A 22,917-nucleotide genomic window follows, 5' to 3' on the forward strand; every position below is an offset into this window, starting at 1 on the left:
TGACTCTAAACAGGTGATAGCCATTTGCTGGTGCATTTCCCAGGACAATGCTTTCATCAATCACAATCTGCTTGGTTTAAAATTTAAGCAAAGCTTGGCAGTTAACATACAATTACGATTTACTTGTGCATTCTCTATAGCAACACTTTTCCAATCAGAGTTAACCCAGCAAACCAATCAGCACTCTCCTCACACGCAGTATTAAAGGTTGGTTATCCCTCTAAACTGGTATTTTTGTAAACTGTCCTGATGACAGCATGGAAAGAAAACTTTAACAAAACTCAAGTTCCATATGCAAAAAATACTCATGTTCTGTACTACCAAATGATTAACTGCTCTTTGTGTTTTTAATGTCTTCACTAACTTCCATTTGAAGGATTCAGTATTTCCTAAAAGCCTTAAACTTATATTTTTACTTGTGCTGAGACTCAGCTGAATTTCAGGTATGTTGTCTAGCCATGTATAACATACTTAATTTCTCAGGATGTATTAATATTGTTCAACAGCTTTACAGAGGTAATTGATTAAAAGTTGAGGTTAAATATAAAAATCTTTATTTAGGTAAAATGAATACTTTGTTTTAAAAACAAAGGTTTGTGTGTGTTAAAGGACTGATTGCACACCTGCTTTGCTGTGTGTTTGATTAATATCAGAAAATCCATTAAACTCAGGAGAGAGATTACACTTTAATGCAATTTGAGTTCTGATTCATACAAAGTAGTATAATCCTGCAGACGGCATGCAATTATCTCACCTTATAACAAGTATGATATTTATATTTTCCATTTAACAGAAGGAAGGAGCAGGAAGTTGATAGTGGAAAAAGAAACAAATATTTATAAAAGCCACACAGGCAACAAGAAGTGTGAATTAAGTCCATGGATGGGAGGTTGGCTTCTGTGATGGTCTGGGCTATGCACGCAACTTTCTATAGTTTCTTACAGTTCTGGGCACAGCAGTTGCCATACCAGGCTCTTATGAACCCGGATAGAATGGAGGAGACAGCGGTAGGAGAGAACGGGCAATGGTGAAGAACAGCTAGCTAAGGTCGAGGGAGCATTTGGTTGTCCATAGACTTTTCTATGCAGAGGTGAATAGAGTGTCAAGGTTCACGTATATGACACAGTAAAGAAGAGGAGATCATGAAGAAGCTTGAGAGGATTGTTCCAAGTGATATATAGGGGTAGTGACGGAGATAAAGGATGGTTGATTTGGTAGCAAGAAGGGATAGGGAATGTAATAGGAGCAATGGAGAGAAGCACAGTAAATTGAAGGGGGATGGGAAAGAAATCACAGAGGCCAAATTTTTCCTAAAACCCCCAAACCAAATAGTCAGCAGACATGTTAAATTTTATTCCTTGCCACACCATTACCTTCCCTCTGAAGAGAGTTGGCAAAGAAAGGAGGTGTGAAATAACAAAAACAGGGACAAAGAGAACGAGAAACAAGACAATAAAGCTAATTGTGACTTGCCATATACAATACCACAGAAAATAATTATATTTGTTTTTGAAGCAGCCTATTCTATAGTGAAAATGATTAGCCACCTGGAAATTGTAATGGCAGTGCATTCAAGTTGATTATAATAGGATTGATGTGATAATGCCAAACTAATATGCTGGGACAAAAACTGTCAGTCCATAAATTAAATGACTTAACAGCATTACAAACAATTTTAGTAGCTGGGTGTACTGTGGCGTTCAAGCCTGCGGCTTGTTTGCACAAAGATGCACAATATAGGATTTGCTTACTGGATGATACTTGACATCTGGGTGGCATACAAAGGAGAGTGTTTAAGAGACAGGGGTGAGGAGTGAACTACTCAGTACTGTTATGGAGATGGTGGGGATTAGGGTGTGTTGAAGTACAGAAAATACAAATATAAGACATCTGAAGGGAGAAAGATTCCTGGGGTGTACATATACTAGGAGATTCAGAGTAATAAAAGATTGGCTACACTTCAGCAAGCGTATACATTGACTGGAGGCATTAGAAAGGATGATCAGGACTTGGAAACAATTAAGGGGGAATCTTTATATTTTCACATATTTAGTAGCTTCACCAAGGAAACAATTTGCCATTTAATAATTAAAATAATTCTAGAAGTTTTTGTTAAACTGCCTTCTTAGTTGTCCAGGGCTGATTTTAGTTAGCATCTGTGTAGCCCTGCACAGGGAAATTCTTCCTACAATTGGATCTCCAATGAGCACATAGGCCAGACTTTGGTAACTAAAGAATTTTTGAAATACATTGTTCCATATCAAAGTGCCTGAAACATACTGTCCACAAACATCAGACCTGTGAGAAATACAAGGTTCCCTGTTCTTCAACAGTAAAAACAACAGTGATAAGTATAACTTTTTTAAACAGTAAAGTATGCTGAAAAACTTTTACTTCTGATTTTCCCCAACCACTTCTCACTGTCTCACTACATTGTTGATTGCTAATTTTTGTGCTTGGCCATCATGCAACATACTTAACCCAGAATTAACATGATATTGTAAGTTAATGTGTGGGGGCAAAGTTCCAAGTTCACTGACAGATCTCTCATAGTTGCCTACAAAAGTTGGGACAATACCAGTATTCAAGTCAATTCCCAGCACAAGCCCAATATTTGAACATTGTTTAATCAACTTTACAAATACATTTTGGTAGTTTTATTTTGTGCCTTTCAAAATAAAAAAATGGTTTCTACTCTTTTCAGCCACACACAATGACCCAAGTGAGAGAAAAAAAAAAAGAGGTGCTTGGAAACAGTGCAAAACAAAAGTAATTTGGTTTGAGCTTTGGCAACAAAAGCTGACGGATTGGATCTCTCAGGTTTCAGTTCCTCATTGGCTGAAAATGAACACAATCATTTCAGAGTCATAAGAGATATATTCTAATTATAGTCAAATGCCCATTTTTGTACTTTGGAAGTATGGGATTTTTAAAACCTCATTTGTCATTATGGTTGCAGGCTACTTAACTAATTCCACAGGCAATAAACTATAACCTTGGTGGAAAAGTTCCCTTAAAGCACAACTACACACAGACATAATCTTTGTCAAGTGCATCACAAAGTATACTGATTTCATGAAGAGGCTAATCTCCATACAGTCAAATCAAAAACTGTACCAAACTTGAATACTCATTGCTGGTGCTCAGACTATTGTGTGTCACATTTCAATAACACTAACTTTTTAAAAATGAATAAATAAAACTTAATGTTGAAGTATTTAGAATATAGTTTACCCAAATCAGGAGGGCAGACAACTTGAACCTTAAGAAGCAAATTTACACACCTGTAAAAAGAAATACACGTCATAAATATGATCCTATAATATTGAACAATTAATGCAGAAAAATCTCTAAAGGATATTCTTATTATAAATCAATAAATTCTTCTCAATTTCTGTGCAATCAAAATTCATAAAAGTACAGAATCATAGAAGGATACAGCCATAAAGGATGCCATTTGGTCTATGGTACTTGTACCAGTTTCTTTGAAAATGTTATCCAATTCATCTCATTTCCTCTTTCTAGCCCATTAGCACAGGTATTTTAAAAGTCATAGGAAACATGGTTGGTAAATTTGCAGAAGACACCATAATTGGGTGTATAGTAGACAGTGAGGAAGGTTATCTAAGCTTACAAAGGGATCTTGATCAATTGGGTCAAAGGGCTGAGGAGTGGCGGATGGAGTTTGGTTTAGATAAAGTGCAAGGTGTTGAAAATGGCATCACAGTAGACAGGGTGGTAAAGGCGGCATTTGGCACTCTTGCTTTCATTATTCAGACCATTGAATTTAGCAGTTGGAATGTCACGTTGCGGTTGCACAAGATGTTGATGAGGGCACCTTTGGAGTACTGTGTACAGTTCTGGTCACCCTGTTGTAGGAAGGATATTATTAAATTGGAAAGGGAAGATTAGAAAGGGCAGAGAAGATTTACAAGGATATTACTGGGACTGGAGAGTTTGAGTTATAAAGGAGAAGCTGGATAGGTTGAGACATTTCCTACCGGAGTATAGAGGTTGAAGGGTGCCCTTAGAGAGGTTTATAACATCATGAGGTGAATAGCAAGGTCTTTTTCCTAAGGGAGGGGAGTCCAAAACCAGAGGGCATAATTTTAAGGTAAGAGGAGAAAGATTTAAAAGGAACCTGAAGGGCAGTGTTTTCATACAGAGCGTGGTTCATATTTGGAATGAACTGCCAGAGGAAGTGTTAGATGCAGGTACAGGTACAACATTTAAAAGACAATTAGAAAGGTATATGAATTGGAAAGATTTAGAGGAATATGGGCCAAAAACAGGCAAGTAGAACTAGTTTAGTTTGGGAAACTTGGTTGGCATGCACGAGTTGGACCAAAGGGTCTGCTTCCATGCTATACAACTCTAATCTGCTGCTTTGACCACTCTTCCAAACAACACATTCCAGAACTCAGGAGATATCACAGTGTGGAGCTGGAGGAACACAGTAGGCCAGGCAGCATCAGAGGGGCAGAAAAGTTGACATTTTGGGTCAGGTCCCTTCTTCAGAAAATGTTCCACATTCCAGAACCCACTGTGTAATTTTTATTTCATCACATCATCTCATTCTTGACATTTTCTTTACATCTGTCTCTTTTGGTTCCTTTATTCTTTCATAGGATGGAAGCATCTCTGGCTAGGCCAGAATTTATTGTCCATCCCTAATTGCGCAGACAGCAATTAAAGGTTAACTGACATTGGTGCGGGTCTGGAGCTACATGCAAGTTGGGCATCCGAAGATTTCCTTTTCTAAAAGGACGCGAGTGAACCAGTTGGGTTTTTAAAACAAATTGATAATAGTTATATAGTAACAATTGCACTTGCCAATGGAAAAGGAAATGTCCTCAGAGTCATTGAGTCATAGATGTACAGCACAGAAACAGACCCTTCAGTCCAACTCGTCCATACTGACCAGATATCCTAAATTAATCTAATCCCATTTGCCAGCATTTGGCCCATATCCCTGTAAACCCTTCCTATTAATATATCCATCCAGATGCCTTTTCAATGTTGTAATTGTACTAGCCTCCACCACTTCCTCTGGCAGCTCATTCCACACACACAGCAACCTCTCCATGAAAAAGTTGCCCCTTAGGTCCCTTTTAAATCTTTCCCCTCTCACCTTACACCTATGATCTCTAGTTTTGGGCTCTTACCCTGGGGAAAAGACCTTGGCTATTTGCCCTGTCCATGCCCCTCATGATTTTGTAAATTTCTTTAAGATAACCATTTGTTAACTTATTCAGAACTTCAGAGTTCTGAAGAAGGGTCAATGGAACCGAAACGTTAACTCTTATTTCTCTCCACAGATGCTCCCAGACTTGCTGAGATTTTCCAGCAATTTCTGTTTTTGTTTCATATTTCCAGCATCTGCAGTTATTTTGGTTTTTTAATCTAAGGAAACGGATCAGGCAGAGGAGAGAAAGGGAACATGAAACAGTATAAGTTTTGACTGCCATATTACAGAAAGAACATTATGGAACTATTAAATGGTGTAATCCAATGCTCTTTCAATGCTTTGCATCATGCTCCTAAAGCAAAATTTAGAGCAGCAGAGAGTTTGTTTCTATAAAAGGAAAAGATAGATGGATGGGATGATCTTGAATTGAATCTAAGAACTGTAATACTGGATCGTGAAAATGAGTGGGATGGGTTGAAGGTCAGGGCAGGGAAAGTGAGGGAACTGTTTGAAATATGCAACTGTCTGAGGGTAGTGAATAGTTACGGGCAATCCAAAGTTGACAGAAAAACAGTAATTTGGACAGTAATGTTGGACAGTACTTGTCAAGAAAATAAAAATCAAGAGGCAGTCCAAGAACAAATTTTGCATTGCTTTTGAACTCTAAGATTAGTTAATTGGACCAAAATAACCTTTCCCACTCCTGTATATTTATATTTTCCAAGACTACTTTGCAGTGTAAAACCTGCTAGGACACAGTAGTATGAATTATCAACAAACACTTTCTGCTTGGCATTAACTTGGAATCTTGTAAAAGACAATGTACTCAAAATACCAACTCACCGAGTAAAATTAGTAATCGATTCCTTATTATTTTTCAAGAGAGCAAATGCTTGTCCTTGATATAAAAATGCAGTTGCTGCCCATAAAATATAATTGAGAGTTTCTTTCTTCTTTGCCCAAAGTATTTGTGACTCACTGAAACTGTTTAAATGACAGGTCTGATGACTGGTGTTGATTTCTGGGGCTTCGGTGCTTTTTGAGCAATCACTGGACAGCCATTCATTAACTGTAATTTCAAATGTCAATTTTTCTGAAATTAAACATGTCATTTTGCTGGCAAGTTCCTCAGAAACAGTGATGACATCATTAAATCTCTGACAATGCAGGAGTGCTACTGCTGCTTCCAAATAGATTTCAGGAATTCTAGGAATGGTGTGATCTGCTACAACAAATATCTATGAGAAAGCACAGTACAATTCAAATTTGAAAACAATGATAAATTTCTGATACAATGCCTTTTAAAAGGCAATCTGAAGCTCATGGGAGCTCACTCACCATCTCCCACCATAAAGGAAAGAAAAAGACAGAGATTCAGAGAAGTATACAAAAGTCAAGCAGTGTATAACAGAGCGGAACAGACAGTTAGAAGAGGAAAATGGTAATGTGAAGAAAGCAGAAACAGAAAAGAAAGTGAACTTATGCTCAAGCTTAATGTGTGCAACACAACAGAAAACATGATCAGAAGCAAAATATACTGTCACCTGTAAATTGATGTTTCAAAGTTAAGAACATAAGAAATAAAAATGTAATAAACAGGAGCAATCAGCCCCTCAAACCTGCCCAATATTCTATAAAATCATGGCTGATCTGCTGCAGGTCTCACCTCCCCTTTCGTACCAACTCCTCATAGTCCTCAACTCCTCAATATTTCAAAAATCTATCTATCTTCTCGTTAGAGATTTTGAGTGATCTAGCCTTCACTATCCTCTGGGAGAAGCAATTTCTTCATATCTCAGTTTTAAACAAGCATTCCACTGTTCTGTACCATCTCACTCAGTCTGAAATTTTCCCCATTAATGGAAACATTTTCTCAATGTCTAACCTGTCAAGCATCCTCAGGGTTCCACCCCTACATCACAGCTGGTAATGAATGCTCTGTTGCAATTGAGAAAGATTTTCACATTTATGAGGTAGTTCTGTTGAAATATTACCAACAACAATGTGTCTGCATGTAGCTTCTGGTCTGGGCAGGTTTTTTCAGGACTGGTAACAGTCATCTGCCAACATGCTAATTCAGTTGTCTTGGGCAATATTGCAGCTTTACTGTCCAGATTTCATTTTGTTTACTCCACCCCAAACAAACAAAATAAAAATGCTGCTGCTCTTTGTCCCAGTCTGGCTCAACTCCAACTGTGAATATAAGCCTCATCCTTGTTTTCCAAAGATGACTTCCCAACTTTCCAACTCCATCATCATACTGGCAGCCCAAAATGGACCAGCAACATTCCTCCACTGGAAATCGCTGCCAGGTTCTGGCCCATTATCATCCCTTGATGCTCTTCAATTCATTACCTGTACCAGTTTGATGTGCCTGAATCTTGTCTCAAGAACCCTCCTCATGATTAGTCTCACTGCTACCTGCATGGCTACCTCACCCTTAAACATCCGTTCAATCCATGCCCCAAAGATTAACATGACAGAATAAAAACATACTAATTCATTGTTCATAGTGACATAGGTAGGCTGCTGAAAGAGGTTCTGCACAGAGAGTCTGATCAGATAGTGAATGTATTAAAAAGCAGAACAACAAATGCAATAATCTCTGGATTATCACCTAAACCACAAGCAAATTGAAATAAGGTAAATAAGATTAAAGACTTAAATGCATGAATCAAAGAATGGTTTAGGAGGAAGTGATTTTCATTTATGGGCCATTGGCACTAGGATCTGAGCAAGTGAAAGCTGTATTGTTGGGACAATCTTCACCTAAGCCTTGCTGGGTTTATTGTTCTGTTGAGTCATATAACTAGGTTGGTATCAAGGGCTTAAACTAAATTGTGGGGGTGAGGGAAGATGTGATGAATTTCAGAGCGAGAAAAAGGCAAGAAAGCAAAGTAGCAATGATGCAATTCATAACCTGAGCATGGCAGGAAGGCATAGAGTGTACAAACTTTACAGTCTATCAGCACGAGGCTAGAGGTTGCAAAAATTAATAAGACCACACAAAAGGATAAGGGCAACAGATACACGGGAACACCATCATTTGCAAGTTCCCCTCCAAGACACAGACCATCATGACTTGGAAATAGATCATTGTTTCTTTACTATTGCTAGGTCAAAATCCTGGAATTCCCAATAGCACAGAGTGTCTCTACTGCAAGTACTGCAGCAGCTCAAGGCAGCAGCTCACCACCACTTTCTCAAGGCCAACAGGAATGGCAAAATGTGCTGACTTAGCCAGCAACATCCGCTTTCCATGAACACACACATAAGGAAGTCCTGGGGTATAGGAATATCCACAACACCATGGGGAACGGAATTCCATGATTCTGATCATGAAGGAATAGTGATATATTTTAAGGTCCAGATGGTGCGTGACTTGAAGGGTTCTTGTAGGCGGTGGTGCTTCTATATATCTGTGCCTTTGTCCAACAACAGGCCTGTTGGCTTGAAGATGCTGCCGAAGGAGAGCTACTGTTGCTGAGTTACTGCAGTGCATCTCATACATGGAACTGCTTCCACCTTGTGTCGTTGGTGAAGGTGGTCAATACTGAAGGTGGTGTAGGGAATGCCAGTCAAATAGGTTGTGTTGTCCTGGATGACAACGTTTCTCGAGTGTTTTTGGAGCTACACTCATCCAAGCAAGTGGCAAATATTACATCACAGTCCTGACTTGTGCCTTGTAGGCGGTGGACAAGTATTCAGGAGACAGGAGGGGAGTACCCACTGCAGAATTACTAGCCTCTGACTTGCTTGTGTAACTAGTGGTTATAGGTCAGGTCAAGTTTAGTTTCTGGTCAATGGCAACCCCAGAATATTGATAGTGTGGAATTCAGTGGTAGTAAGGCAATTAAATATTAAAGGCCAATGTTAAGATTGTCTCTCTCTTGTTGGTCATTACCTGGCACTTGCATGGCATGAATTTTTCTTGCCATTTGTTAGCTCAAGCCTGAAATTATCCAGGTCTTGCTGCATATTGACACAAACCTCTTCAATATCCGAATAGTCGCAAATGATGCTGAAAAATGCATAACCATTAGCAAATTTCCCCATTTCTGCCCTTAAGGTCATTGATGTAGCAGCTAAAAATGGTTGGGCCTCAGGCACTACCCTACATTTCTGCAGAGATGTTCTGTGGCCAAGATGATTGAACACCAACAACCATAACCATCTTCCTTTGTGCTAGGTATGATTCCAACCAGTGGCGAGCTCCCCCTCCCCATCATCACCACTCACCACCCCACACCTCCCAATAACTCCAGTATTGCTAGGGATCCTAGATATTACACCGAGACAAATATTGCCTTGATGTCAGGGGCTGGCACTCTAACCTCACCTGTGAAATTCAGCCCTTCAGTCCCTGTTTGGACCAAGGCTGTAATGAGGTAGGAGCTGAGCAGCACTGAGCAAGTTACTTCTTTACAAGTGCCACTTGAGGACTGTCAATGATCCCTTTCATCATTTCACTGATGATAGAAGGTACAGAAATAAGACAATAATTGACTAGGAAGCATTTGTCCTGTTTTTACCACATAGGACATACCTGGACTGCTACTGTCATGCCCTCTTGCACTCTTCATAAAACCATAAGATGTAGGAGCAGAAGCAGGCCACTCAGCCCATCCACAATTCAATGAGATCATGGCTCAGCTCCGCTTTCCGCATAACCTATGATTTCATTTCTGATTAAAAACTGGTCTCTCTCAGCCTTGAATATACTTAATGTCTTAACCTCAACAGTGCTGAAGAATTCCACAAGTTCACAACCTTCTGAAAGAAGAAATTTCTTGTCATCTCGGTCTTAAATATGCAACCCCTTATTCTCGGATTATGTCCTCTGACCTAGACTCTCACAAAGGGAAAGAACCTCTCAGCATCTAACCGATCAAATTCTCTAAGAATCTTTTATGTCTCAATAAGGTCACCTCTCATTCTTCTTTATTCCAATGCGTACAGGCGCAAACAACTCAATCTCTCCTCATAAGATAGTCACCACAGTATGTCCTTATGGAAACAGCCAGCTCGATCAGTAGTGGTGCTGCCAAAGCACTCTTAGTGCTGGACTTTGGAAGGCCTCACAGAATGTACCCTGACCACCTTCCACACTTCCTCCAAGTGATGTTCAACACAGAGGAGTACTGATTCATTAGGGATGTTGGGTGTGGTCATTGGTTATCAGCCCAATGTTTCTTTGTCTATGTCTGACCTGATGCCATGCGAATTCAGTGGTTAGCACTGCTGTCTCACAGCAGCAGGGACCAGGGTTCAATTCAGGTGACTGTCTGTGTGGAGTTTGCACATCTCTCTGTGTCTGCATGGATTTCTTCCAGGTGCTCTGGTTTCCTCCCACGTGCAGGTTAGCTGGATTGCCCACAGTGTCCAGGGATATGCAAGCTAGGTGGATTAGCAACAGGAAATGCAGGGTTATAGGGTAGGGCGGTAGGTCTGGGTAGGATGCTCTTCGGAGGGGCTGTGTGGACTCAATGGGCCAAATGGCCTGCTTCTACACTGTAGGGACTCTATGATTCTACTTCATGAGGTCTGGACTCAATGTTGAGGACTCCCAGCACTACTCCATCCCAACTATTATACCACTGTACCACAATGTAGGAGCAAATTACTGCAGATGCCTGACCCGCTGTGATCTCCAGCATTTGTTGTTTTCACTACCACTGTACCACTTCTGATGGGTCCATCCTGTCAGTTGGACAGAACAAACCCATGGAAAGTTGATAGTGCTGTCTGGGATACCTGTAAGGTATGATTCCATGAGTATAACATATCAGGCTGTTGCTTGACTAGTCTGTGCTTCAGGTCTCCAATATGGTATAGGCACCCACATGTTGGTAAGGAGGATTTTACAGAGTCAACAGGGCTGTGTATATTGGTGAAGTTATTAGTGCCTAAGTTGATACCGGGTGGTCTGTGCAGTTTCATTCATTCAGACTTTGTAGCAGTTTCATACAAATCAATGGCTTGCTAGATCTTTCAGATAGCAGTTATGAGTCAACCACATTGCTGCGGCCAAACAAACATCCCCTAAAAAGATATTAGTAAGCCAGATGCATTTTTATGACAACTGACAATGATTACATTAACTATTAATTCTAAATAAAAATACATTTGCCATGGTTGGGATTGATGTCCCAGAACGTAGAATGTTAGCCTTGGGGTCTGGATTCCTAGTCTAGTGACATTATGACTAGGCCACCGGGCTCCCCTATGCTCAGAAAAAAATTTTTCCTCACCTGCATCTTAAATGGGAATCAACTTATTTTTAAATTGTGTCCCCTAATTCTAGTCTCTCCTAGAAATGTTCTTTAGGTATTCACCCTGTCAAGTCCCCTCAGGATCTTACTTTTTCACGCAGCTAGTGGTTCAGATCTGAATGCACTGACCGAGTGCAGTTTCAATTCAAATATTTAAAAGGGAATTAGACGGTTATCTGAAAATCAAGAAAGAGTAGAGTTCCAGGGAGATGACAGGCATCGAGTAAATTCCTCACGTGGAGACACGATGGGTGAAATGGAATCCTTCTGCATTGCTTCAATACCAAGACTCTGAACTCTGTTCTCTCATTGCCCCACCTCTAACGTTGCTCAATTTCTCTATCCGATTGACTTCTGCCTCCTCCTCATAATCCTGTTCTATCCTTCACCTTCCCGCTAGTCCTTTCTCCTGTCCCATTATACCTTTGTAAAGCTCCCTCTGTCTTCTTCCTCCAGCTTATGATCTCCAATGTTCAGTTTTTTCCTTTAGCCATTGTTCATTTATTCTACCTTCCCTAAATTACCCTACCTGACCTGATTTTCCTAACATAACACCATGAATTACGGTGAATATGATATGGGCAGATATTGCCACAGAATCTGGTCTGAGCTTGTAAGCATACATAATTATAGAATTCTACAATACAAAAAAAGTCTTTTCGACCCATCGAGCCTATACTACCAAAATAGTCATAGAAAATAACCAAAAAGCTCATGAAATGCTAGTCTTTATATCTAGAGGACTGCTGTACAAGAATGCAGGAGTTATGCTGCAATTATACAAAACTCTCTTTAGACCTCACATAGAGTACTGTGAGCAGATCTGAGCATCGCACCTCAGGAAGATTGTATTGGTCTTAGAGGGAGTACAATGCAGATTTAGAAGAATGACAACTTAACACTTGAAATTCAGTTATGAGGTCAGATTATACAAATTAGACCTGTTTACTTTAGAATTTAGAAGGTTAAGGGACGATCTGATTGTCTTTTACTGTTAACATCCTGAAGACTTCAGGAGTAGATAAAGATACACTATTTCCACTGGGTGGGGATTCTAGAACTAGGGAGCATCATCTGAAAATTAAGGCCAGACCATTCAGGAGAGATGTTAGGAAGCAGTTCTACATATGAAGGATGATCGATGTTTGGAACTCTGTTTCATAGTGGCAGTGGATGCTGGATCAGTTGTCAATTTTAAATCTGAAATAAATATATTTTTGTTAAGCAAAGGTATTAAGGGATACGGGCCAAAGACAGGTATACAGAGTTAGTCACAAATCAACCAGGATCTCACTCAGTGTTGGCACAGACTCAAGGGTTGAATGGTCTATTCCTGTTCCAATATTCCTATGTTCTGGGAACAACATTTAACAAAGGATTTTATATACTAAAATCTTTGTTCTCAGGAACTTTATTTGCCAAAACCTAAAAATAACACCACCATTATATTTTATCACCCGCAAAATATTTTGTAAATGATTCACTCACTTCCTGCTGAGATTCCTCAAGAAAAGAAGCCAGTAGATCAAGGTAATGTTCCGCTGCTGCTTCAACTCTAAACAAAACAATATTTAAAATTACAAAGAAAGTGAAACTGAATCTAAAAACCATTAACTAAATTTGTTCTTCAGCCTTTAGAGACACAGTAGTTTGTGCAGTAGGTTTAATGAGTAGCTGATTCAGACGAGGAACATTCCTGGCCGAATCACTCGGCTATGCCAAGCCTTACTTAGGATATGAATATATTTGATCTCAGGTCTTGGGGATTACAGATTAGAAAGTCAACCATAACTTGCAGTGATTTCACCTTTTAATCCCTATATTGAAACAGCTGGTATATCCAAGCTCACATGTGGATCATTGCAATTCAGACAGGAATCAAAGGGTAGCTAAACAAAATTGATTTAAATCCTTAATCTTGAGTTGCAATTGTGAAGAATACTTCAAATTAATCCCTTTTTCCCTTCACAGAAAAGCCCCAGCACCTCACATTCCATCTATTGTTGGAAACATAGGCATCATTGTCATCCCCTGTTCCCAGGCCTCTGAAAAAAACCAGTGCAGACTGCCTTAAAGAACAAATGCAATCTAATGTGTTTTCATATGCTTTGCATATATGAGAATTTTGTAATAGTACCTTCCCATCTGGAGAAACCTTCCTGCAAGTGAGTGCTTTACATGCACCCAGTTTACACTGGTCAACAGATGACATGTTGCAGGAATCTGTACAAGTTGTTCAGGTCGGATCAGAACTTGAGAATCAACGTCATTGCCAACTTTGTATTGATCCCAACTTTCTAATGCCTGGAAAATGAAAATTTAATAATTTCACATTTCAGCTCACTGGTGTTTAAATTAGAGCAGTACTAAAGTTACACAAAGTTTGGATTTATGCTGCATAAAAAAGTACGCTGTGTTAAAAGTACAGTATGGAAGGGAATTACCTTACGACAACTGCTCACCTGAACTAAAGACCCACTCCCCACCATGGACAGGACCAATGTCATCTACAAGATCCCCTGCAGAGACTGCGAGAAACACTACATCGGACAAACAAGAAGGAAACTAACAACAAGAGTACATGAACACCAACTGGCTACAAAAAGACACGACCAATACTCACTCATCTCAATCCACATGGTCAAGGAGAACCACCACTTCGACTGGGACAACACCAAGATCCTGGGACAAGCTAGGCAGAGACAGGCACGAGAATTCCTAGAAGCCTGGCACTCCACGAAGCATGCTATTAATAAACACATTGAACTCGACCCCATATACATTCCACTACGAAGGAAAACCGGAAGTGAGGTAATCCATCTCAACGGACCCCAGAGTTTAAAAACCAGGCAGGAAAACACACTGATGCTTCATCGGAGCCTGCACTGAGGATGTTACCCAGCATGGTAATGAAACGTCTGCGAAACAAGAAACCATCTCGGCGAGCCAACCAACCTCAACACCCACAACCCGAGCTACAAATCTACTCCAAAACCTTAGGAAGGGAATTAATAATTGGACATTGAAAATAGGCATTGAATGAAAAGGCTGGATTGCCTTGACATGATACATTATATATCATGTCGTAAACAAATAATCGTGTATTTATTAGCTGCTGATAACCAGATATTTTTCTTAAACATTAAAGCAATTAGAACAAGAGCTAATTTTTAAGAGTTATGGGGCCAAAGTTCTACAATCTCTGTATTTTATAACATATAAAGAAACCATTCATGATAAATGTACCACTGCTGATTCTCTGGAAACTCCCCATCCTGTTGTACATTTTTGCTTGACATTTTTAAAATATTTATCTAACTCTTTTTTAAAATTTATTTAGAGATTCTGCTTCCATAATTGTTTCTGTTCTAAATCTCTTATTTATAGGAACAGCTATTACTTTCTAAGGATGTGTATCAATCGAGAATTATTAACACGTGTTACTAGTGGCATATTTACTCCAAGGCAGAAGGTCATGGACTCGTGTCACAATCCAGATATGTACATATCATTTACCAATATGTTTAGAGTTACAGATAAATTAGTGCAATTTCTTTACATTATAAAAGGCATTTCTTTCACTTGTAGGCCTTACTTCCACACGTTGCTTCATCTGTGTCTTAACTACTTGCTCAATTCCCACACAATATGGTACTTAGTATTTGCTTAGGGATTAAGCTGAAACTCTGGTTTACCCATACACAAATTCAATTTTATGCCCGTCTTTGGGTTGAAGAATAAACATATCTGGCTCAGTGATTAAGTAGAAGTTACAGAGCAGCATAAAATCAACACTGCAGAATGCCTAACTTGCACCTCATACACCTATAAGACCATATTATGGAAGGGCAGAAGGAGCATCTCAATTATACTGTAATATAAAAACAATTGATGAACACATGAATAAATCCATACTTTTATGCATTTACACTAATTACAGTATTAACTGTTTCTATTTTAAAATGATTGGTTAATGGAAATGGCAAGAAAGAATTGAGCAAAGGTCTCAGCAGCAGCAGTGCTGTCCTCTGCACCAAAGCCATAAGGTCATTTATGAATAACAATTTGTTCATTCGAACATAAGGTGAACATTATGAGACACACTATTGTTTTTGGGTTAGAGATCATGTATGCACATGGTCAGATTTGATTGGATTTATTATTGTCACATGTACCGAGGTACAGTGAAAAGTACTGTTTTGCGTGCTAACCAGACAAATCATACTTTATATAAGTACATCATGGTAGTAGAACAGAATGCAGAATATAGAGAAGGCACACAGAAAGATCAACTTTAATATATTGAGAGGTCTATTCATAAGTCTGATATCAGCGGGGGAAGAAGCTGTTCTTAAATCTGTTGGTACGTGTTTTCAAATTTTTATATCTTCTGCCCAATGAAAGAGGTTGGAAGGGAGTATAACTGTGGTGGGAGGGATCTTTGATTATGTTGGCTGTTTTCCTGAGTCAGCAGGAAGTATAGACAGAGTCAATGGATGGAAGGCTAATTTTCCTGGTGGACTGGGCTGTGTCCCGAACTCTAATTCCTACAGTCTTGGGCAGAGCAGTTATCATGCCACGCTGTGATGCATCTGAATAGGATGTTTTCTATGGTGCACCTATAGAAATTGGTAAGAGAGTCATTGTGGACATGCTGAATTTCCTTAGCCTTCTGAGGAAGTGCAGGCATTTGTGTGCTACCTTGACAGTTGCATCAACATGGATACACCAGGATAAATCGTTGGTGATATTTACTCCTAGGAACTTGAAACTCTCAACTCTCTCCAACTCAGCACCATTGATACAGACAGCAGCGTGTCCTCCACTCCGCTTTCTGAAGTCAATGACCAGCTCCTTCATTTGGCTGACATTGAGGGAGAGATTGTGGTCTTTCCACCAAGCCATTAAGCACTCTGTCTCATCGTCGCTTGTGATCTGACCAACCACGGTGGTGTCATCAGCTAATTTGTAAATGGAGTTCCATCTGAATGTGGCCACACAGTCATGAATATATAAGGAATTATCATAAGGGATCCCTACAAATTGATGATTGCCATCTAATTATCAAATCAGATTTCAACAATAACTTTTAATCAATGAGGTTTAGTCCCAAAGTGGGTAAACATGGAAAAATTGGAGGAAGAATACACTATTTGACCCTTGAAGCCGCCCCTGTCATTCATTACAATCGTGGCTGATCATCCAACTCAATAGCCTGCTCCTGCTTTTCTCCTTATATCCTTTGATCCCTTTAGGATAAAGTGCTATATCCAACTTCTTCCTGAAATAATTTTTTTTTGGACTCAACTGCCTTCTGTAATAGTGAATTCCAAGGGGTGACCACTCTCTGGGTGAAGAAATTTTTCCCTATCTTAGTCATAAATGGATGACCCCATATCCTTAAACTGTGACCCCTAGTTCTGGACTCCCCTGCCATTGGGAACATTCTTCCTGAAGCTATCCTGTTAAAATAAGAGAAGCTTCTCAGCATATATTTTTTAGTTCTCCAAGTATCCTGAGGGCAGTAAAAGTGTGGTCCTACATCAGGTCATGTTTTAGAACAATTTAAGTAGGAATCAGTTTTCAAGCAGAGTCAATCCCTGTCAACATGTAAATTGGAAATGTTTTATTCTCAAGGAAGAAAATTCCTGTCCTCAATTCTAGTCTTGGATCCAGTGTTGAAGTCTGACTTGTGTGCTTGATAAACATAATTCTTTGTCTTTACTAGTTATTTAAATTCTTTACATGTTAGGTATTATTTTACTTCATAAAATTTGATATTCTTGGTTACTCAGCCTGATCATATATCTCTGTTTAACTTAAAGCATCTGAACTACATGGGTTGAAAGGTTATTTTGAAACTTTTAATTAGGCCAATACAGCTACATTAAGCAAATCTAAATGATCTAAACATCCTTTAAAATCATTTCATTGGACCTATTCAAGGCTGAAATTGACCCTCAACTCAATAGCCTTTTGTACCCCAAAAGAATTAAGTGAAATAGGGATCAGACAGGAAAGTGGAGATGAGATCAAGGATGTCAACAAGATTAACCATGATCTTAATGGATGGCAGAATACATTCAAAAAAGGCATATCACATGTTCCTTTTCCCATTTCTTACGTTAATGAAGAAACTTTGGGGAAGCTCAAGATTAACAGTAAAGTTACTCAAATAGCAATCTACAGGCTAAACGACTGGTGGCCCAGATTCCAATCCCACCACAGCAGTTTATTAATTGTTTTAAACTTCACCATGGAATCATCTCAGTAATGGAGGCATGATTTTCGTAAAAACCATTTGATTCACTAACATTCTTTAGGGAAGGGGATGTGCCTTCTTTAGCTGTTCTGGCCCACAGTATGACTTCGGACCCACCACTTGGTTGACTCTTAACTTCCCTTTGAAAGGTCAGCAATTCACTCAGTTCAAGGGTAAATGGGAAAGGACAACAAATACCGGCCTTTACAGTAATACCTAGATCCCATGAAATAATATCGAAAAGACTTTCTCATGTTTTAAAACAAATTGCATTTCACTTGTTCAATCTTCATGAACGTTTGTACTTGGTCTATTGTCAGTAACTATTTAATCTAATCTAATCTAATTTAATCAAATCTACCAGTTTCACCCAGTTCATCTTCTCCATCCCTTAAGGATAAAGCAAGAAGCATTACCGAGTTCATTTAAACACTGTGAATCCAAAAGTCCTGTGCAATGACAGATTAACATCAAGAGAACCTGGCAAAAAGTATCTTTTTACCCACAACAAACACCTCTAAAATTGAAGGTATTTGATTTCCAAAACATGTGACTCACCACTGTATCCCATGGAATGGTGTGAAACTATTGCACTTAACTGATATACAGACACAGAGGTTGTTGGAAAATTTATCAATTCCAGTGTAAGCACACTCCTAACAATGTGATAAATCTTAAATACTCACTGGCTCTGAAAATTTACTTTTGTAAGGATTGAGACTTGATCTTTCGGATTCCCATTATTGTTCAGTGATATAGTAAAATTATTAATTTAGAAAAATTACAACATGTAATTGTATTATTTTCTCTGTGTCTTAACTCTCTCAAATCAAGATTTATTTTTATTTCGCTTTCTGATTTGATACTGAATTGAAAATTCTAGCTCTTACACTTCTTGCTTCAGTCAATGTGCTGTTCATTATTAACTCTTCATTCTTATTTTACTTCATTCATTGGACATGGGTGTTACTGGCAAGGTCAGCATTTATTGCCCATGCCCAATTGCCCAGAGGGCTGTTATGAGTCAGTCAAGCACATTGCTGTAGACCTAGAGACATATGTAGGCCAGAACAGGTAAGAACGGCAGATTTCCTTCTCTAATAATAGGTTTACATGACCATCAACAACGTTTGAATGACTAGATTTTCATTTCAGATTTTTATTGCATTCAAATTTCACTATCTGTCATAAGGGCATTAGCCTGGGGTTCTGCATTAATAGTCTAGTGACATTACTACTACATAACTGCCTCCCTTGCTGGCTAAGGAGATACACATAGTTGCTAGCTCTGTGATACTTTATTGTTAGTTGGCTGACAGGAACTTCTCATATAAAAACCCAGAAAAGTCTACGTGCAAGACTACTGAATCTTGGTGCCTTTGTTTGCCACTGACTGCAAAATCTGGTTTCAGGTTTCTTTTAATCCAAATCCAGCATTTGAACTAGTCACTAGCACACAGAGAACAGATCAATATCTGTTTGCATTGTGCAAACAGATGGTCATCAGCATTGTTGCACCTTCATAACCAGATGCAAAGCATAATCACCTGGAAACAATTACAGCCCAGAGTGTAAAGTTATGTAAATTAACAGAGTTAAAAATAAAAATAGAACTCACCACAGAGAGATGGTTAAGGGCCTCAAGCTCAGCATCGACCATCTCCAGCCGTCGATACACCATGGCAGCATGGTACAGAGCAGAAAGGCACTGAATGTCTGCTTGCAGAGCCCACCGGAAATATTGCAAGGCTGTTTGTGGTCTGTGCTAAAACAGATACATTCAAAAATCAGAATTTTAGTAGAGGTATGATATATATTAATTTTTATCATTACATTTAAAACAAAATTCAATTACATTCAAAGTTTTTACCAATTTTAATTTACAAACACCATGAATGGGCTCCGCACTTCAGTTCAATTTGTAAAATAAACTAAAACAAGGATGAATGCTATCTTCACCTTTAAAAATGACAGATTGCAGCTTAAATTGAATTTAATTTTGGCCCTCCTGGCAAACTGAATGCAACCTTTTTTCAGTGATGTCACAATTACAGATGTTACCTCAAGAGGGGTTCAGAACGGAACCATGCAAATGGTGTGGTCTACAACACTCATCTCAGGTCCTCTATACACACAGTTTCAAAAGTACAAAGGGCTATGTCCAAGGTTATGGCCCTATTTATAAACCCAAACTGTCAGAGACTCTTTTTATATTTTTAGGTACCAGCCCTTCATGCATCAAAATGATTTTCTTGTTTGAAGGCTCATCTTCAGATTTTCCACCCACTACCCCATGCATAATGATTGTTGCTGCATTTTCTTCAAAAAAATGGTGTACTTGAACCTTGAGTATTCCTGTTCCTCCATGCCCTTTTATTAAGAAAGCTGTTTTACAAAACAAAAATTGGAAATGATTGCTTTGATGATTTAAATTATTGAGAACATCAATGGGAGAACTATTGCCTGGAAACTGAAAGACCTAGCTGTCTGTATATTGGCAATAGGAGACATGATTCATTTACATGAACTGCTGTTTAAAAGTAGTTTCATAAGTAAACAAAATTAGAACAATTCCCCTTTCTCGAAGTCCATTCTCGGATTAATTTGATACATCTCATTTTCCTCCACTTTTAGAAACCACACAATTCAAACATTGCTGAAGAGACACAAAATTTTATTTGTCTTGCACTCAACAGGACTGAAAACACAAGAAAATCAATTTTAACATGGGAAGAACAATTCATGCAGGCTAAGAGGGTACGCACTGATTAGACAGTGGCTGGCATGGACGTGCAGCAGGAACTACTTACTGTCTTAGTTAACTGATTAAATTCTAACCAGGTAAGTGAATTCTGATTGCTCAGGGCATCACCATGGGGATACAGCAAGCTAGCTGTCTCCTTTCCTCATTGAAAAAAAGTGCAATATGTGGATAAATTATTTTTGCCGACCAAGATCAGGACCTAATGTGCAAATAAAAGCAGCATCTAGCATATGCAAGTAAGTCTCACTGCAAGCCTGACAATCGTCTTAAATTGGTTTCGGCTGCAATTCTTAGTGCAGCTGCGATTACTTAGTAACTATTACTTAGTAAATGTTGCTAAATGTAAATAGCAGAGTCACATCTAATGTGGATATTATTCACTGAATTTTGCAACTACAGACTGGTCAGGCTTGGCCAGCACACTTCGCACTGTGGAAAGCCAAAATGAGGAAGGTGTGTTGACCAGGCCTAACCAGTCATCTTCACAGATGCTGCCAGACCCGCTGAGCTTTTCCAGCCACTTCTGTTTTTGTTCCTGATTTACAGCATTCGCAGTTCTTTCGGTTTTTATGGGGAAGGTGGTGTTTGCTACAGTCTACCAGTCAATATATCCCCATCATCGCACTGGCACCGAAACTCTCATATTACTTGTCTGTGCAGCAGATAGTATCTCCTTTTGACTCGACAGCATGCAGTTAGTGGAGAATACAGTTTGTGTGTTTACTGCAGCAGTATGAGACAGTAAGCTTCACCTGTTGCTCTAATTTTTGAAACACCTTCCCCTTCCAGGGTAACAAGGAAAGGATGGGCAGCTTCTCAGAGTCAAAGTGGCAGCTTTAGATTTGTGTATATAAATCATTCAATCATTGTAGCCATTATCACACAAGATCATTTTCATATACCCTATCTCAGCAGAAAGCTTACATGTTGAAAAGATGGTGAGGGCTCTTTTCATGAGGTTACCGACAATGGTGATCTTGTGAATGCAACTGCAGGAATGCCAATGACCAGTAAACCTAGATTTGAGGTAGATTGTAGTAGAAAACAGAATGACACATTTCTCAACAAATAGATGAAGGAAAAGGAGCTGGTTTGACATGCTCTATTTCAAGATGTGAGTTTGAGTGCAGAAAATTCTAAGATCCAGCTTCAGGTTCAAATATAGCAAGTGTGTCAACTACTAACTGGAATAAGCAAGGTGTAAGAAGTCGGTGATCATTCAATTAAAGTCACACTTTTCACGGAACCAGATAAAGATATCTGCAAGTCAGGTCTAGAGGAGATCCAATAGCAACACCATCTGTTTGGACATACATGGTATTGTTTAAAGTGAACTCAACGTTGAGAGTTGCTGAGTTCATTACTCTGATTCAGATATCTGTCATGAGGATGAAACCTATCATACACATAATCAGAAAGGTAACTAACCCTACACAGACCCAAAAAACACCTCTGCAACTTGTCCTCGAGTGTGGCTGTGCAGTCACGTGCAGCAGCAAGCTTTATAAATATGAACTTGGATTAGTTAGAGGACAGCACACATTTTGTCAACACACTTATGTTAAGAATGACCATTCCAGTCCCTTTGTCAGGCTTTCAGGAATATATTCAAGGTGTGCCTTCAGCTCACGTAGCATTACCAGACATTTGCATTTCATCTGAAAATCTACCAAGCTTTCAGTATCCCACAATTCAATTCATTTATTGATTTTCAGTACCATTTGGGCTGAACAGTGGCCAATCAGGGTATAGATCTCTGCCAAAATTCTCTTTGAGCAGAGTCCTTCAGCTGCTTGCTCCAAAATATCAACAGCTTCTAGGTAATTACCTTCCTCCATTTTACGAAACCCTATGGACACAAGAAACAAATAATATTTATTACTCTATTTGCCTGGCTGCAAACAGTTTTTATAATCAGGGCACAAGATAAACAAGTTGCAAAATGCTTGCTCTCAAATTTACCATTAAAAAAAAACTACATTGGTGGTACAGTTATTAAATTACAATTTAAAATGAGAAAGAGAAAATGTTATCATATTTTTAAAAATCACGAAAGGGCAACTATAGATCAACACAAAGGACAATATAAACAAAAATAATTAAGCAAATTCTTCAAGCCTCTAAACCTCTCACAGGAACTCCGACAATGAGTCAACTAAAGATGCATAACATTAAAGACTAAGAACCCAGTTATAATTTTAAAAAATGTTTGCAGACAAGACAAATATGGAAAGATCCGGAAATTCTGAACAGTCAGGTACACCATATTAAAACAAGGGTCAGGACTCACAACCCCATTTTCAAGACCAAAAGATATTACAGATAAACAGTTAAAAAGCTTCCTCCCCCACCCATTCTTTCCTTTGCCATGTTCTTTTTCTTACACAGAAAAATAGCAAAGGAATGGAACAAAGAGTATATGTTATTGAGG

General features: G+C 38.9%; 1 protein-coding gene across 2 annotated transcripts in view; it reads right to left on the reverse strand.

Annotated features, from left to right (window-relative positions):
* Positions 1-22,917, reverse strand: part of fancg (FA complementation group G) — a 66,606-nt gene that overhangs the window by 12,895 nt on the left and 30,794 nt on the right. For both annotated transcript variants that reach the window (XM_048601741.1, XM_048601749.1), the window contains exons 6-11: positions 22,205-22,335; positions 19,341-19,487; positions 13,598-13,764; positions 12,949-13,015; positions 6,032-6,426; positions 3,235-3,284 (exon numbers count right to left, since the gene is read on the reverse strand). In XM_048601741.1, coding sequence (XP_048457698.1) covers positions 3,235-3,284; positions 6,032-6,426; positions 12,949-13,015; positions 13,598-13,764; positions 19,341-19,487; positions 22,205-22,335 — 957 coding nt within the window. The remainder of the gene's footprint in view (positions 1-3,234; positions 3,285-6,031; positions 6,427-12,948; positions 13,016-13,597; positions 13,765-19,340; positions 19,488-22,204; positions 22,336-22,917) is intronic.

Source organism: Rhincodon typus, chromosome 1 (genome assembly GCF_021869965.1).
Source record: "Rhincodon typus isolate 14 chromosome 1, sRhiTyp1.1, whole genome shotgun sequence".
Lineage (NCBI taxonomy): Eukaryota > Metazoa > Chordata > Chondrichthyes > Orectolobiformes > Rhincodontidae > Rhincodon > Rhincodon typus.